The 18,441-nt window shown below is 41.6% G+C and overlaps 1 protein-coding gene across 5 annotated transcripts in view; it reads left to right on the top strand.

The window, feature by feature from the left end:
* SHROOM2 (shroom family member 2) overlaps positions 1–6,680 on the top strand; it is a 119,247-nt gene extending 112,567 nt beyond the window's left edge. For all 5 annotated transcript variants that reach the window (XM_069003831.1, XM_069003819.1, XM_069003822.1 and 2 more), the window contains one exon: positions 3,839–6,680. In XM_069003831.1, the coding sequence (XP_068859932.1) occupies positions 3,839–4,105 (267 nt within the window). In that variant the 3' untranslated portion in view covers positions 4,106–6,680. The remainder of the gene's footprint in view (positions 1–3,838) is intronic.
* Positions 6,681–18,441: the final 11,761 nt, after the last annotated feature.

The following is an 18,441-nucleotide window of genomic DNA, read 5'->3' as shown; positions in this document are numbered from 1 at the left end:
GCTTCATGTTGTTTCTTCAGCATGTTGCACTGTTTCACACACAAGAACCAGTAAGTGCTGGGACTGATCTGAAGCTGTGCTTTTGCTGTTTGGCCCTAACATACTTGATTAATGGCTGTTCAGACCTCTCTCTGAGGGGGAAAGGAAAGTATTTGACAGCTTATTAAAGGGCAGATCAAAGCCTCTAAGAGAAATTTAATCCCTCATTAGATTTTTTCTAAGTGTGGTTTGCAGTTGCCTAATGGGAAAGGAACTACCAGATGATGTGTGCACATAGGAAACACAGCTTGAGAGCTGTGATAGAAATAGCTTGCTGGCTGGGTGTGGAAAAGGAAGATGGTGCAGAGGTGGTGTAGTAAGGACAGTCAGAAATTCTGTGTGCTTTGATGTCAAATTTATACTGACAGAAATCCAAATCCCTAACATATTCTAATCCCCATTCATCTTCACATGCACTGACACCAGTCTTGCCATAGTAACATCAGGAGAGATCCATCAGGACTGAGACAAGCCCTGGAGGGAAAGACTTGGGGGTGTTGGTGGATGAAAAGCTCAACATGACTGAGGAATGTGGACTTGGAGCCCAGAGAGCCAAACGTGTCCTGGGCTGCATCAAAAGCCGCGTGGCCAGCAGGTCAAGGGAGGGGATTCTGCCCCTCTGCTTTTGGGAGACCCCACCAGCAGTGATGCATCCAGCTCTGGGGGACAAAACACAAGAAGGACATGGACCTGTTGGAACACTTCCAGAGTAAGGCCACTCAGTTGATCAGAGGCCTGAGCATGGCTCCTATGAAGACAGGCAGAGAGTTGGGGCTACTCAGCCTGGAGAAGAGAGTACCAGGGAGCTCTTACAGCAGCCTGCCAGTAACTAAAGGGGGCTTACAAGAGGGCTGGAGAGGGAGTTTTTACAAGGGCATGTAGTGATAGAACAAGAGGGAATGGCCTTCAGGTGAAGGAGGACAGGTTTAGATAAGATACTAGGAAGAAATTCTTCCCTGAGGGTGGTGAGGCACTGGAACAGGTTGCCCAGAGAGGTTGTAAACTTGCCCTCTGTGGGAACCCAGAGTGCAAAGAGTGTTTCTCTGCCTGTTTTGAGGAATTTTACCCCCCTGAACAACACTGTTTTGACCTCCATCCTTGGAAAAAACTGCCTACTCTTAGAGAAGAACTAGAAACTACACTAGTGTAAATTAGGTGATAGACTACTATGTAAGATTGTCACAGGGTGAAAAATTTAGAGATTTTGGGTTGGTTAATGTAGTAAATAGATAAAAGCAAAAAACATCAGAATGGAGGATTGTTGTTGTTCTCCAAACCTTCTTCTACTACTACTCCATATTCTGCAGTAAAAGTAGTTTGGGATGATTGGACAAAGAATTCCGCAGTTCCTGGCTGTGTTACTAAATAATTGGTAGAAAAGTAAAAATAATGTATGTTTTAGTAACCATTGGTTAATTTACCTTTAAAAAGGTTGTGTAATCTTGATAATTCGGCTTTCTCCTGAATTCTCTGCTCTGTGCTATGTCTGGATCACTCTAGTGACTCTGTTTCTCTGATAAGACGTAATAAACAACAATCAAGAAGCAGTGAAGGCTGAGAGTCCCATTTGTCTCTGGAACTCCTAGCAAGGACTTTAAAAACTCTCTCCCATCAGGAGAGGTTTGATTATGGCATGATCAGTGTCACCCTCCTTCCTGGAAATATTCAAGATCAGCTTGGATTGGACTTTGAGCAACCTGGTCTGGTGAGAGGGGGGTTGGAACTATATGATCTTTAAGGTGCTTTCCAACCCAAACGATTCTATGAAATCTATCTAGAAGTGTTGAATTTAGACTGGTGCTTATGGCTTTTTTTGTTGTCCTTTAGTATTTTGTAGGTCAAGTGATAACATGTGGTGAACCACTAATGTACCATAGAAACAAAACGGGATTTTACTTCCGTTATTGGGGAGCATATTCCCAGTGATCACCATTTTTTTTTTTTTCCCATGCTGATGTTGTGCAATAGACATTGCTCTGATAGCTTTCCACTTTCTAGGAACTTGCAACAGTTTACCAGACTTTCTAAATATAAGCATTCAAATAATGACTGCTGAGTTAATATTTTGACTATCAGATGCTCTGCTATAGGTCTTCTTTTGCCACAGGGAACAGTATCAGATATTTCAAGTTCAGCTTTGAAAGGGCCTTCACCTGAAGGGCTACCAGCCACCTTCCTCTTACACAGCAAGGCCAGTGTCTTCTCATTGCTTGCCCTTTGTGGCCATGTCCTCTTGGGTTCATCAAATTCTGGCTAGTTCTGCTTGCTGCTCAGCATACACACACCTGCAAGGCTGCCCTGGGAGCAGTCTAGCCACACTCCTGAGTCTGGGGCTTTCTCCTAGTTGTTGTTGTGAGTTCAGGAGAATTGTTAGTTCCATCTCTTTGCAGTAGATAATTCTGCTTGCAACTTGCAGTGGGATTTTTTTTTTCCCCTGGCATAAGTTCAAAGGAAGATTAAACTGTTTTTCTAATAGTATGTGATTTCTGTGACTTGTCTTTCATAGCTGTCTTGACTCCTGAGTTAATCTAGGCTGTGTATTTCAAGTACATTGAGAGTACAAATCTGAAAACATTTCACTCTTGAGCTTTGGGCTGTCTGTAGAAAGAGAGTCAGCACAGGATGCATGTACAACTCTGACAGGTAGGTTTATTAAAGCTCACTGGTCTGTAGTCCCCTTTGTCTCATCATCCATCTTGAAAAGACTGTTTTATACTCTACAAAAACACTTCTCTGTAAATCCTTCAGGCTTATTAAATAGCATTTGTGATTTAAAAGAAGATGCAAATTAAAAAGATGGGCACATTTATTAGAACAGACTGGGGTTTATTTGAAGACAGCGTCTCAAAGAAAATTCGTCTCTGAAGCAAGGCTAGAAGTTATGGATTGGTACCTCTTACGGGTACTTTTTAATTAAGTTCAGACATCTGTACAGAATTCTTGATGTCAGAGTAAGCCAGCCATACTGTGTCACTGGAAAAAGACAATCACTTGTAGGCAGACATGTGCAATAGGTTGGATTGATGATGCTCCTGTTTGTCTCTGTGTACTGCCAAAGGAGTGTAGCCCCATGATTCAGGTGGGGCTGTCAGCTGTGTGGACAGGTGATGCTGGGGGAGAGGAATACAGCTGCTCTCCTCTGCTGTCCTCTTCCTTTGTGTGTTCCTCCATTCAACCTCCCTTTTTCCTATTTTGTCTCTTGTGAAGGCACAAAGCAGAAAGTTTACAGCCCTTTTTGGAACATACTGCTTTTTTGGTTTTGCTTCCCTTTTGCCCTTCTGTTGTCTTGCCTCAGCTTTGACTCTTGTTCATGTCTGAAGACTACAGGACTTCACATCTCATAGGGAAGGCTTGTAGATGTAGCAGAATTGGTAAATACACAGTGTCAGGAGCTGTGTAAGAACAAATTGCTCCATTAATTGGTCTGTTTCTGGTTTCTGTAACCACAGCTGTGCCAGTGCTGTGTATGAAAGATGTAAGACATTGCTGAGCAAAGTCTCAATTTGAAGAACTGTTTTTCAAAGGCAACTGTATTGTATACGGCTATTTAGGACTATTAAATAGTAAAGGAGTCTTTGAAGTAATGCTTTTGAGGCCACTAGAAAGTAATGGTGCATATTTTTTATCAGTTTGCTAATCCATTTTATTAGTCTAAATTTTAAGGAGCATTCTTTTTCCACCTTTCTAAATATTCAGGAAGGTCTCTGCAGATGAAACAGACTTGAGATTTAAACAGTGAAGCTGTCGTCCCATCCTAGTGTACCCAGTGAATTTATAACTGTTTTTCTTCTCTCCTAAGCGGACATTGGTAGATAAGCAAAAGCTGCTGACCCAGCAACATGACGATGCAAAGGAACTGAAGGAAAACCTGGATCGTCGAGAGCGCATTGTCTTCGACATTTTGGCGAACTACTTGAGCGAGGAGAACTTAGCAGACTACGAGCACTTTGTGAAAATGAAGTCGGGCCTCATCATTGAGCAGCGAGAGCTTGAGGACAAGATCAAGCTGGGGGAGGAGCAGCTGAAGTGTCTGACTGACAGCCTCCAACCTGAGCGGCTAAAATAAGGGCACTGAGTCCAACTAAAATGGGAAAAATGGGAAAGAAGAAAGGGATAGAGGAGTTTCCAAGTATACAAATGAGTATATTGGCTTGCCTGAGTGTCTGGTAGAGAAACAAGTGCACAAGAGAAAAATAGCTCTCACAACAGCAATAATGCTCTCTTTCATTTTTTTTGGAATGATGTATTTAAGTTTTTAGAACACATTTTTATTGCTGGACTCTGCATCTGTTCCTCATTGCTTAACTTCCAGAAAGCTCCACAGAAGAGGACAGACTCTTAACCTTTCTGCTCAGTATGTTCAAAGTCTGTGGCAGTTGTGCATGCAAACAATGGTTTTTAGGATAGGTTGTATACTTCCTTTATGTTCAGATGCCGCACAGTCTGCTGGGAAACCCCACAGCAATTCATGAATGCACACACATTTAGAAGCTCCAAATTTAGTGGGTTTTTATGTTTTTTTAAAGACACATTAAATAGGGGAAGCGTGCATCTTATAGCTAATATATTCAGATTGCTGAAATGCAGTGTCACTCTGATCCTGTGGCATCAGACACTTTTTTTGTAATATTGTATATAGGATGGCACTTTCCCCTTGCAGAAAACAACTTTAACATTAGTCTCAGTTAAATGCTTCTTAACCAGCTTGCAAATCACCTAATGCCTACCTTGCTGAAGATTTTTTTTAAATTATTTTGCAAGCATATTTGTACACCCTCTTAAGGCAATGCAAGTGATTTTCTTTACCAAGTTGTACTTGATTTAAGAAATGGGCTGGAAGTACTGTGCTGATTTTATTCAAAACATTTTTCATATAAATTATTTAGAAGGCTTGTTTGCTTTTTTTGTGCTTTTTTATGCATGTTTTTATTCTTCTTGTCCCAAACCCACTACTTCATTGAAATAAATGTAGGTTAAGGACACTGCTTCTGTTTTTCTTCTGGTTGCCCAACATTGTGATGGTTTTATATAGCCAGTTAAGTTCTACTGAAGTTGACCTACATAATGCTGTTCATTCCTCTTCTCAAACTACCAAATGTAATATAAACAATTCTGCCATGTAAGTACTGTGCATTACTTGGAGCAACTCTGCTTTGTAACTGTGAACATAAGTGGGGCTGCTTGCTTGTTTTTTCCATTGAGCAGTGATAAAGGAGAGGATATTATTAGTTCACAGTACCAGAACACTGCTTGTATTCTCCTTATACTGCCATTGACTTAGATAATTTCCAGTAGCTCTAAAAAGAGGTACTAACTCATGTTTTCAGCGCAGTAATGGGTTATGCTGACTTGCTTAGATACCTACAGTGAAATTCTGTAGTGTCTTAAGTGTCAAGTTCTATGTTAAGATAAAGTTTTGCAGGCAAAGAAAGTCTTGGAAGACTTTGTGTATATGCCATTTCCATTATAGTATGGAAAACGTTTATCTCTCCTCAGACAAATAGGTTCCCCAAGCAGAAGCCATTTTCAGGGCTGATGTGAATGCCAGTCTGTAGCTAAGCAGGTTGAAAATACAAATAGTCAGTTGTTGAAAAGAGAGCAAAGAATTCTTCCCACTACTCCTGCAGTATGGCAGCATCCACAAGAGTGTTTCTGTCCTTCTTCTGCAAATCCTCTCTTTTGCGGGAAGGAACTGGAGAGGCGCTGATCAGTGAATTCCTTGCGAGTTGGGAAACTGGGGAACAAAAATCCTCTGGAAGCTGTTCCTTTACAGACAGATGCAAACATTAAAAGGACTGTTGCCCCCACACACACCCTTATCGTGCACTACTTTGTATACCTGGACCAAATTTTAATTGAAATGATGTTGATGTGCATCAGTTGAGGTCAAATGGAGCTACCATTTTGCAAGAGCTACAGCTGACCTTAGTTTTTCCCTCCTAGTTCAGAAATGTAGTCCTCTGGCATCTCACAGTTATTTGCTGCTATGTTCCTAGGACAAGTGGTCCCTTTGTCCTTAAACTTATCCCTTAACCATAACAAACCCAAAACTAAACATAAATTATGCTTGTCTTTTAGCTTGGAGAAAAGTGTGCATTGTTTTATCTGTGGCATTTTAATAATTTTACATATTGTGGTTACTCTGAAATGTGTATGTGAAATGTGAATAATAATATAATTACAATGTGTTTGTATACAGTACTTTGATTTAGATCTCTGATAAAAGGTAGCAATATTGTGAAAGCTATATCTATTATCCTTTTCACAGACCAGTTGCGTAGACACTATTATCTCCTTTCCTTTTTCAAAACTGTTGAAAATCATTCACCCTGGAAACGTGAAGATGGTGGCCTCCCAATGTTATATGTAAATCTGTAAATAGCTGTACTGTTGCTTTTTGAAAAAAATCTGGTGCTAATGTTTTGCCTTTGGCATCCTGGGGATGGCTGTTTCTTCATCCTTTGTTGTTCTCAATTCTAGATCTCTTTGTATAGTGAAAGATCTCCACAACGCTTTTCCAGCCGTTTGGATCCTGCAGCCCAGAGTGAAAATGTACAGTTTTCCTGCCTGACACTTAACATGTACCTACTGACAAATGGTATTGCTTGACTTTGAGAAAATAAACTGTATATTTCAATGTAGAGTTAGTTTTTGTGTGCAGTTTTAATGTCAAAAGCTACTCCTTTGTTTTGCTTTGCTTTGCAGTGTTGGCCATCTCATGGCGCTCTGAGTTTTTCCAGGCCAGGCCAGTTGGTCTGTGTGGTCTGACATAGTTTGTTGTCTTTGCACAGCTTATTTAATGTGCTGAGTAATCGATCATTCTCAAGTTCCCAGTGTAAGTAAGTACCAGAAATGTGTCCATGTCTATTTAGTATTATAAAAGTGTGAATATGAGATGGCAGAAAGGTAAAATGTGTTATGAGGTCGATAAAATAAATGGGTCTTTCACCACTTACAGAGTACATACCAGGGGGAGCAGTTTAGGCTTTCCTGCTTGGGCAATTCCTCTATTTTAGCTTCATCCCATGTTTAGAATGGATACTTTATATGGAAATGTCTTAAGTCAGTGGTGCACAGGATTTTTTGCAAGAACAGATCACTTGTGAACTCTCCACCTCTAAGAGACTTTCATAGAAATTTCCGTTTAATGAGGGTTCTCAGATGAGCTGCAGAATCTTCTGCCTCATTGGGAAACACTGGCAAGTATGCACAAATTTGTAGTAGAGGTGACCACAGATCACAGAACCATGGCTTGATCCTGGAAATTGTCTGTGAAGGTCGTTAGAAAATCTGGGAAGAGGGAGTTAGGGAAAGAAAAATACTTGGGTATTTGTAGGATTTTTCTAAACTTCTTTTCACCTTTCTTCTGCCTCTCTCTTTGTACGTGGACCCACCTGTTTGTGCCTGTTTTTGTGAGTTTTCCTGGTATAATCGAGGATGGCAGCTCCAGAGGAGTAACAGTCTAGTTTTTCTGTACTACTTGAATTTTTTTAAAATTGCCTTTCTTTAAACTGAAATTCAGCTCTTTATTTTCTCTCGTGGGGTACTTGAGACCCTCAGATTTCAAAAGAATCATCATATGATGTTCTTTCCCAATCAAGTTCTAGTGATTAATTTTGGTGTACTTAATTGTCTCAGTTTTTAGAGCTGAAGTAATCTGTTGACAATCCAGTAGCTCTAGCAAGGCCTTAGGATACACACTAGAAAGCAACTCCTGTTTTAGTGGTGTCCGGTCATTTATTGTGGAAGTTCAAAGGCTTATTCTAATTAAGGGCTTCTCAGTTGTGCAGGTTTTTCTAGAGGATAAATTGTTTTTTCTATATACCTGAGCAGATGATGCCCACAGAATGTTATGAAAATTAACAATTACATCTTTAAACTGGATTATATATTGTCAGTTGTCAGCAGTGGTAAATTGGTGATCACATTTACTTACCACAGTTCCAGTCTGTGACTTAACTAATTATAATGATCCATAGACTGTAAGATGGGTAACCCATGTGAATTAGCAACTCAACGTGTGAAATCTTGGGTTTCATTCTTCCTACCTGCTGTTTTGGTAATGTTTCTATGAATAAAGTTGTTCCATGTGAAGTAGGTTAACTTCATACATTCCAAAGGGAATTTTGAATTGAAATAAATGGGGTGCAGTTCAGTAGCAGAAGGTAATTCTCACTCAGGCTACAGTAGCACACCTACAGGCAGAGGAAGTATTGCTTTAGGACAGGCTACATTAAACACCTTTTTCTTGGTTGCAACCATGTGGGTTAGTGGGCTGGTGTGTATCTTAGGCTGAGTTTTATTTTAGTCTCAGCAGTTGAGCCTTTCCTGAGCACAAGGCTAGTAAAATGCAGATTTTTTTTTCCTATGTTAAAAATCCTCACAATGGCTTCATTTTTAGATGCTTTGATATCTGTCTTGGAGGCAGTCTCCTAAGTTTTGCGTGCGGAGGTGGCCTTGTGACTAGGATGTGCCTTCCATATTGCCAAACACGTCGGTGTTTGTGAAGCCTGCGTTCTCCCTTCCTCTTTATTCTCCTCCATGCAGCAAACTGCTTCCTGGTAAAGTTAACAAGAAATGTATCCACAAACTGTCGTTACCTGTTGCCTACTGCTGCTTCTGACTACCTTGCGCTGGCTGCTCCCATGGGTGTGGATACCAGGAATATCTGTGCTGATTTCCAGCACCTCTTCTGCAGTGAAGCAGAATGAGGAATTCTGTGTATCTCCTCCTCTCTGGGTGTCATTTATTAACCTACAACAGTGCCACTAGAGAACAACCAGATTCCCAATGCATTTCAACTTTTATTGGAGTACTTTAAATTGCTGCTAGTGATTGTCTTAACACAGGAGAGATTTTAATTGAAGTAAATGGATTTGTGACTGTGAAGCTGAAGATATACAGGGTGGTGGAAGATACAGAAAAATAATCATACATATTTTCAATAACATAAAATCTCCAGCAAAATGGCATCTAAAAGACCTGCATGCTACGTGTCCCAGGTGAGAACTGTCAAGAATTTTAGGTCTATGTTCTTGTGTTTTAATGGAGTTAGTGAAAGAAAGGCATTTCTTAAGTGCATACCAAGCTGCAACTGTGTTAACTAAACTCTTCATTCCAAGCAACTTCTGTAAGATGAGCCTCTGAGTAAGCCTAAGAGTACTGGCTCTGAGGAAGCTGTGGTCTGACACACGTTGCCGAGGGTTGTTGATTTGCTGCTGTTCCTTGTGACAGCAGCATTTGCTGGGCTCCTTATGGAGCACATGTTCTGGAAACAGGATAATGGATGTCTGCTTACAAGAGTTTTACCAAAACATTGTTTCAGTGGAGCTGTGAAGTCCGAAAGCCTGAAAGGAACTAACAAAATCTTCATGACGATTATTTCAGGATTATTTCAGGAGGATTATTTCAGGCATTTATTTTCAACATCTGTTTCACGTCCCAGCTGTCTGCTCTTCACAGTGTTTGTTACTGATAAATTACACTTGTGTCTTTTCTCAAAGCCTCAGAGAAATATAAATACAATGAGCAGTCACAGGCTAAGTAGTAAGCAATGGAAGGAAGATAAGATTGTTTATCTCAGTATCTAAATAGGAAAGGCATGAGTCCTCTGGACACTATTCATAGCCACTCCCAGGAGTTGCAGCTTCAGCAGCTTTCTCACGCAGGTATGGTTCCTCCAGAGATAAAATGGGAAAACAAGCTGTGATGATCGAAAGTGGCCAACACTGACTGGAAAGGGGTGGAGGAGTCATTCTCTTATTAATGGGGTGATACATATCACAAGGAAGTGAAAACCAAGAAAACCTGGAAGGATCAGTGCCCTGAAGGACAAAAAACTAAACCAGTGGTAAAGTGCTTCAGGACTATGAATTTCCTGTTTTTCTTTCTCCATACGTGACACGGCTGAAGTGTTCTGTCTTCACGTGATAGGGGAGGCTTTTTAGTTACTATAATGTAAAAATACCTTAAAGTATCTTTGAAAGTTAAAGATACAGGGAATAACTCAGAATTCCAGAATCTGAGGTCTCGCTGTGTAAGACCATCATGTTCTGTGTATTCAGTGGCACCCCTTTCTTGGCTCAGGAGATGCTGGAACAGCTCTCTGCCACTAAGAAGTCTGGAGGAAGTTACCCTTTGAGGAGGACGTCATCCTTTCTCTCTGGTCATCCTAAATTCACTAAACAGGCCAGTGAGCTGGACATGCTGAGATGCTGAAGTCACACAAGCTGGGAGATGGTGTTTACAGCACAGCACACAGAATGAGTGACCTGGCTTGTTCTCTGGGATTTTGCTTTTCTAATTGCCACCTCTTCAGAGCTCGATTTAATACCAGGCTTGTGGTTGAGGGCAGAGCAATACCCAATTCCTCTTTAAGCTGATCATTGTGTTCTGCCAGGAAAGCATGATTTAGACAGCAAGAAGCTGTAGGTCTAAATATTCAGCCTTGCCATCAATAGGGAGTGGAGGATCTTGGGTTTCTGTTCCCAGGACTTTCTTGCATAATTCATAGTAGGCCATCAGTGAAAGTAGAAATACTCCATGGAGATGTGTGACCAGAATGTGCCCCAGTGTCCTACCAGATCATAGAGTGGCCTGGGTTGGAAGGGACCTTAAAAATTACCTAGTTCTGACTTTCTGCCATAGACAGGGACACCTTCTGCTAGACCAGGTTGCTCAAGCAGTCATCCAACCTGTCTTCAAACATTTCCAGGGATGGGGCATCCACAGCTTCTCTGGGCACCCTGTTCCAGTGCCTCATAACCCTCACAGTGGAGAATTTGTTTTTAATACCTAATCTAAACCCACCTTTTTTCACTTTAAAGCCTTGTCCTGTCACTGGATGCCTTTGTAAGAATTTCCTCTCCAGCTCTCTTGCAGGCCCTGTTGAGGTGCTAGAAGGTCTCCCTGGAGCCTTCTCTTCTCCAGGCTGAAGAGCCCCAACTCTGTCTGTTATCACAGGAGAGTGGTTCCAGCTTTCTGATCATCATCCAGGTCTTCCTCTGGACCTGCTTTAAGAAGTCCACATCTCTCTTGTGCTGGGGACCCCAGATTGGGATGCAGCACTCCAGGCACAATCACCTCTGCTGCTTTTGATGCAGCCCAGGGATGCATTTAGCTTTCTGAGCTGCAAGCCCCCTCTTCTGGCTCACATCCAGCTTTTTGTCCCTCCAGATGCAGGATACAACATCAGGCTTTGAATCCAGCCTTAAATGCTGTATAATTGTAGTGTAAGTGCCAAAGGCTGCAGATCCACTCCTGTCCTGTTTTTTTTCAAGTCTGAGGTGCCTGGGTTCAGACACTGATACCAGAGTCCAACTCCTCAGCATATAATGGGGGCTACACCTAGACTGCAATTTAGGTATATGGCTAGTAGCCTAAATAAAGAGCCTGATTGGCCTTGATTCCCTCTATAGCTGAGCTGAGCTAAGGTTGCTGAAAGAGCTTGGTTCAACCCAAATATCTTCCCTTCCTCACCTCCTCCTCCTCTTGGCAGACAAAGGTAATTTAGGCATTGAAATCAGAAGTGGGATTAATCTATGCCTTGGGTCCCTAACTCAGCACTAAATTCTAAAAGCTGAGGTGTTGTGTGCAGCATTAATTGCAGCTTCATTTGTCAAATGCCTGCACATGCTGAATCCTTTTGATTTTAATACAAAAGATGTCTCTGGCATTTCAGATGTACGGATTCTTACAAGGCTATGTTCTCCAAATCCTCTGTGTATTTGTATGCAATTAGAGTTCAAAAATTAAAAAAAAAAACCACTTTTCTTCCTATTTTTACACCATAGGGAAGAAAAGAACCTAGATGAGTAAACTTCATTGTCACACTGGTTTTGCAAAGGTGGAGTTACTTAGACCAGCATTTTTTGCAATGGGCAGTTCCACCAAACCAATAAGAGATGATTACATCTGAAGCCCAGTGATAATGGTCACGGTTTGCAACATAAATGGCAAACAATGAAGAGGAAAGTTGCATAGAGAAAAATCAGTAGTCTGGGTGTGTTCAAACAAATTATCATTTCATATGGTGTCATGCAAAGCAATTAATCAAAGAGCAAATGATGGAGATCACATGGACAATGACACATAGAGCAGACTCTCAAGACCTGTGTGGGATCACAGTGAATGAACAGTTCACATGAGCTCTGTGCTCTAGGAAAAAGCCTGAAACAGAGGAACACAGGAAACATAGTAACTTGTGATGCAATATTGCTGAAAACTTCATAAAATTTCTAAAATACTGTGTCTAATCCCACAATCTATATCCAATACAAAGGACAGGAAAATGAGAGAAGAGACTCACATAAATTATTAGAGAGTAGAGAGATATGTCATAACGTAACAAAGAGCACTCATTGGTCAAAACTGGGATTTAAAAGTTGTTGTGTGTGTGCTATTGAGCATCACATACAGCATGAGACTCATTTGGGCAGAGAAAGCCCTGTCAGGACCCAGCAAGTACAAGACAGAGACAAGAAAATAAAAATCAGGTGCAAATGTTCAAGGGTGTCAGGAGTGCAGTCCTGTTGTCATGAATGATGGGGAAAGTGCAGTGCGAAGGTTGGCCATAAAGCCTCTGGAAGTCAGGAAACTGGGAATGAAAATTTTATGGTCACTATAAATCCACCTTTTCTGTTTGCTGTTCTTACATTACATGATCTCATACCGAGGTATGACTACTTCAGTAAATATTTAGATTGCCTACAGTTTTACAACAGGGGTCTTAAAAGAGCAGCAGTAATTATAACACGGCTTTTGGAGCTGACAGGTCAGGAAAACAGGTGAGAGTTTGCAAGCCCTTGGCTTGCAAATGGGGCTTGAGCACTCTAGGCAGCATGGCTGAGACAATTTTTTTTCTTCCATTACAGACCCTCTCCACACATGCACCGATAGGAACTGCCACAAACTCTTCTCCTTTTACTGGTTCAATGAGTTACTAAGTTTGCTTTTGTTTTTTCTCCTGTGTTTGGGGTTTCCTACCAGCTTTCCTGTGTTGACTAATTCAGCTGTCCATAAAAGCATTCCCCTCTTCATCAGAACTCCCAGGTGGTTGTCCCCACATTTTGAAACTGTCCCAAGCTCCAGCATGTGCTGGAACATTGTTGGCCTTTCATCTCTGCCTTGTAACTTGCAAGCTGGCTCAGGAAGGCTTTGAGGGAAAGCAGGGGCAGTTTGGCACCTCTTTCCCCCACTGCCCAAGTAAATGACAGACCAGCACAAGGATAAAAAGTAGAGCTGTCCTGCCTTTGAGTTGGAGATGCTGGAATAACATGCTTTTGAAAAGCAGCTTCCCTTCACATATTTAAGGAATTTGCCCTGTCTGGAGCTCTTTACAGAACTGCATCCTTCTGCTCTCCACTGGCACCCAGCTTGTGGCTGTTAGGGTTTTTGTATGAAATCTATTTTGCTTTCTGCAGTATCCTATTTTACTTGTGTTCTCGGTCCCCAGAATATTTCTATCTACTTCCTACTGCATTAATCTAAATAGGGGACTGGTCAGATGAAAGATCACAGTCATTGTTTAGTTATTACAGTAGCCAGAAATTGGGGCAAAGGTACAGAAACCCTTTTCGGGTGTCAGTAAAGACCCTAAAGATCTCCTACCTCAGATCATGGTCATGATCAGCTAATGAGAAACCAGCTATTCATATTGTTCTCCTAAACTAATACTTTAATACTGCCCCAGCTTTTGTGCAGGGAGTTGCTTTGTAAAGCTGTTAAACCCCCATGCTCTGTTAACAGCTAAAGGTTTCTATTGATCTCTTACTTTCATTTCCTTTAATGAAAATTCATTGATATTTGATTTCCTTGTCACTTCTAACAGCTGATAAGAACAAGCTGCTAAAGCAGCTCCAGTGAAGTGGCAAAAGCCTGGTGTTGTAGCACTGCAGCTCTCTCAGAAACGCTGCCAAGGCGGAGTGAAACCCCAGTGTGACGTGTTGATAACATTCCCATCAGGTGGTCTTTTCCACTGGCTCTAAAATGTCAAGTCTGAGGGAAATATCTTTGTTAAGCTTTGAATGACCTACTTTTGGGTATCTGGGAATAACCAGGAGCCTACCCAAACCACAAGAGTGCATCTAATTTTAGCAGCCCTTCATTTCATGCACGCCAGCTTTTGTGTTCTGCATCTCTGGGAAAAAATATCAATTTCTTGCTGAGCCAAAGACAAATTTTCTTGGTTTTAAATCAGCCCCTTGTCGAATCACAATCACAGTGAAATCATTCCTCTTAAAATTTTTGTGCCTGCAATAGTCATCTCAATTTTGCTTCAAAAACTAATAGTGAGGCCATTCCAAAGGATCTACAGTTGCTGGTCTCTGAAGAAAAGGTCCTAACAACCCATGCTGGAGATAGTCTGGGCAGCCATGTTTTGTGTGTTCCTACTTCCCCCTGGGTTTTTAATTGACCAACAGTAAAAGGGTCAAAGTCTTTGTAGGAAGTTTATGTGAGTCATCTAACTCAGTTACAAGGGAATCTAGGGAAAGATAACGACAAAAATAAAGGGATGTTAGTGTGTCAGCAGGGGCTCTGAGGACACTACTAATGGTGTAGATGCTGGACAAAAGGTCTCTGATGTAGTTTGGATAGAAGAAGCACTAAAAATAGGTGACCATTATTAGGGATATTAGGGCTATGCAAGATTGAAAGGAAGCAAGTTCAGACATGAGTGAAGTACAGTCTCCCTAGCTTGTAATACCTAAATTGGACATTGAACACCATCTCTCTCGCTGGGAGGGATAACGTATAATCCCTCATAGAATGTCAGAGTCCACTGTAATTTTAGGCTAAAACACGTTTAAATCCCACCTGCACTGGGGGCAAGTGGAACTAACACGGAGGATAGTAGGGACTGAGCATTGTGCACGTTTATTTGGAACTTCACAAAACAGAAGAGAAATCAAGGCCACCCAAAATACAATTACATAATCACAACAAACTTATTAGCAAGTTCTCTGGAGCCAGAAAACTTCCCAGCCAATGGGATTAACCATAAAAACAAGCAGCGCTTGTGGCAGCTATTAACAGGGTCAGTGTAGTTTGGGATTGAGCTGAGTATCTGATAATGTGTAGTGCTTCCCTGTGGAGTCCCTTGAGGCTGGCAGTGGGTTGCCTCTTCAGAGGCAAGCCTTGGGTAGCCTGGCTGCTGCAGACTCCCAGCATTAGCCAGACTTGGCAGGAGGGACAGTGAACACCACTCTAAAAGCCAAAGCCAAGCTGTTAAACAACTGAGCCCTCTGCTGTGCTACAACAACAGCAGCCGTGCCAGGGTTGTGTTTAGGGGCACAGGAAGGAGACTCCAGTGGCTCATTCATCCCTCCAGCTCCAGCCACCTCCATCTGCAGAGAAACACAGACCCATCCCACATGGAGGCCTCCCAAGCCACTCTCCTGAAGGCTTCCTTCCCACTTCCCAAGGCATGTGCAGTGAAGCGCAGGGGGTTTTAACCCTTTCAAAAACCTGTCTGGGTTTGAGGTGTTTGTTACCCCAACAGCTGTGGAGTTTATCTGTGCAGAGTCCAGTGGGCTCTTCATGGGATTTGCCTCAACAGTGAGGTACCAGTTGTGGTGAGGTTTTTGTGCACTCTCTGCAAACACATCCTCATCCTTTAAGTGTTGTTGCTTTCCAGTGTCATTTAATGTACTCTTGACAGTGTATTTCTGATTTCTGTGTTTGAAGAGGCCCAGGCAAAACAGGGAGAAGGTCAGCTGCTGCTGGGCTGTGAAGCACTTAATGATGAGAGATGTGTTGAGTTTGGTAAAGGTGTTTGTCTCATCTCTGAATTTCCCAAGTTTTAAAGGACAACTTTGGCCATGAAGGTAAACAGTTAGGAAAGGTGTTTATGGAAATACTTTTATTAGACTCAAGTGGTGGTTTTAGAGGCCCACACTTAGGTTCAGTGTTGGATTTGGAGAGCTGCTGGTCTGATGATCTGCTGAGGACAAGCAGGTGAGGATGCACCAGCTCTAATCCCCTAATTCACTGATCACAGACTGGCAAGCTGCTGCAGGGAGGCTGCTGTGCTTCCTGGAAGAAGTAACCTTTGTCTCAGAAACAGAAAGTGAGGAAGTCCTTGTACCTGAGCCTCCACACTGTTTACAGGCTCTCTCAGCTGCCTACGTGGTACCACTTGCTGGGCAATGTATCTTGCACAGCATCTTGATTTCAGGCTGGTTTTTCAATGTGTAACAAATAAAAGGAAAAATAATTTGAAACAAATATTTCCTGTTCTGTGGTATTTAACAATGAAATTGTAAACCACAGAAGGGACCAGGCTTGATCGAAAGGTCTTTGAAGTCAGCAGAACTATTTCCACTGATTTCAATGTGCTTTGGCCCAGGCCATAGGAGGAAGAAAGCAAATGTTTTCTGCCTCAAAAAGTATTAACCATTGGCATTCAAGGAACAATAAAGTCTTATGTTAAAATGTGTTCCTTTAAATAAGTAGTCAGGAACTTAGTTAATTTCTATCTGTTTCCTAATAATTTGTCACTATTACACTAAAAAGGAATATGTTTATAGTACTCATAATCATACACTGAGAAAAAAAACACTCATTACTGTCATTTGCTTCCTGTCTTCTTACATTCCATTTTGTGTATATTGTATTTCTCACTAATGTAATGATGCTTATGCTGCTGGTTGTTATCACAGATTGAGCACTGTAGATTTCCAGTTGAATTAAACTTCACTGTACTGATAGTGGCTGACAAATATCTTGAACTCATTATTTTTCAGTATGGTTTAATCTCTAAAACATCACAGTGGGTTTAGTTTTGTTGTTGTGTTGGTTTTTGGGGTTTGGGGTTTGGGGTTTTTTTGTGACTGAGAAGAAATAGATCAGAGATAGAGAATTTGGTGAGCAAAGAATTGTTCTTCTGAGAGTGGTGTAGGGGACGCACCTCCTATCGCAGGGTGGGACAAATAGGGGTGTGCAGCAGCTTCATGTGTAAAATCAGCAATGGTTTTGTCTGCAAATTTTGTCTCATGAAGTTATTAAATGCAAGAAAAGGAATCTATCTGCCAGCTGCCTACTGCCCAAGGATGCTGTCCTTGTGAATCAGCAGCCCTGTCAGGATGTCAAGAGGACATCCCGGAGTCTGGCAGATAACAGCAGCCCACCAGTGTGTATGTGTTGGGCTTCTTGTCATGCAACAGCAGAGCCTGAGCAGCTGAGTTTGCCTGTGCACCAAACCAACCCCATCCAGCTGTGAACAGCCAGAGAGAAATCCCAGGCTGGTGACCTGCAGGAGAGGACAAGACTGTTGTCATGGCCAGGCTGCATTACCTGCACAATGAACCAGTGAACCAGCATCAGCTGCAAGATACAGCAGGAGAGGATTAAAGGTGATGCAGAAAACAGGAGGATATGAATTAATGACATTTTTCAGCCTTCTTTAGTGATGCCAATGACCAGCCCATGTGCATGTTACAACGAGAAGAATTTTTCAATGAGAAGAATTTTTAATGGGGCTTCCCCATTTCAGGGTATTTCTGTGAAATAAACTTACTTGTCTTTTAACACCAGGCTTTGAAATGCCACAGAATCACAGAATATTCTGAGTTGGAAGGGACCCACAAGGATCATCAAGTCCAACTCCCAAGGAAATGGCCCATACAGAGATCGAACACACAATGTTGGTGTTGATAGCCCTGCTCTGTAACCAGCTGAGTCCAGTGCATCATTGGGCGTGTCTCAAGGTTTAGAATAAGCTTCAAAGAGGAGAAAGCAGAAGGGAGTTAAGAACATTCTTCCAATTTGTAAGAGCCATTGTTTACATTCATGGGAAAACCACGAAGCAAGGCAAACATAACATAATTTTAAAAAGGTATGTGTTTTTTTAAGCATCTGAGATAGCAATAGTACTATTTGTACTAAAGTGTGGGTGCTGCCAGCCATAGAGTCCATCAAGAGAGCAGTTCAGCTTGAATTTACTCCTTGGAAAAACTCCTCCTTCTCCCCTATATTTCTTCTGCAGAGCTGCACTAATTTAAGTTGCATTAAGTCCAGGAAGAAAAATCTAACAAAAAAGAAAGGATTATGAAATCACTTTGTTCTCTTTCAGATGGGAATTCTGCGTCCTTCAGGCTGTCAGACTGGGGCATCATGGTGGTCTCAAGCTGGAAAATCACGTAATCATAAAGGTAGATTTTCTGAAAGGGTATCTTACAGAAAACTGTAATTTCCATGGGAGTTATCTGTATCTTGGTAAGTGTTTTAAAGCAATTAGAATAAACGGCATATGTCAAAGCTTTCATATTTTTATAATATGTTAATGATTAACTGACTTCCCACATCTTTGTTGACTTAGTGGGAGAGTGACAAGGAACTGTGAGGTACCTGTTTGGTAGCTTAACAAGCTGACCAATTTGCACGGGCATTTCTTTCCATCTCCCT

The sequence above is a fragment of the Aphelocoma coerulescens genome, chromosome 1 (assembly GCF_041296385.1).
Source record: "Aphelocoma coerulescens isolate FSJ_1873_10779 chromosome 1, UR_Acoe_1.0, whole genome shotgun sequence".
NCBI lineage: Eukaryota > Metazoa > Chordata > Aves > Passeriformes > Corvidae > Aphelocoma > Aphelocoma coerulescens.
This window is presented reverse-complemented; position numbering and strand designations above follow the sequence as displayed.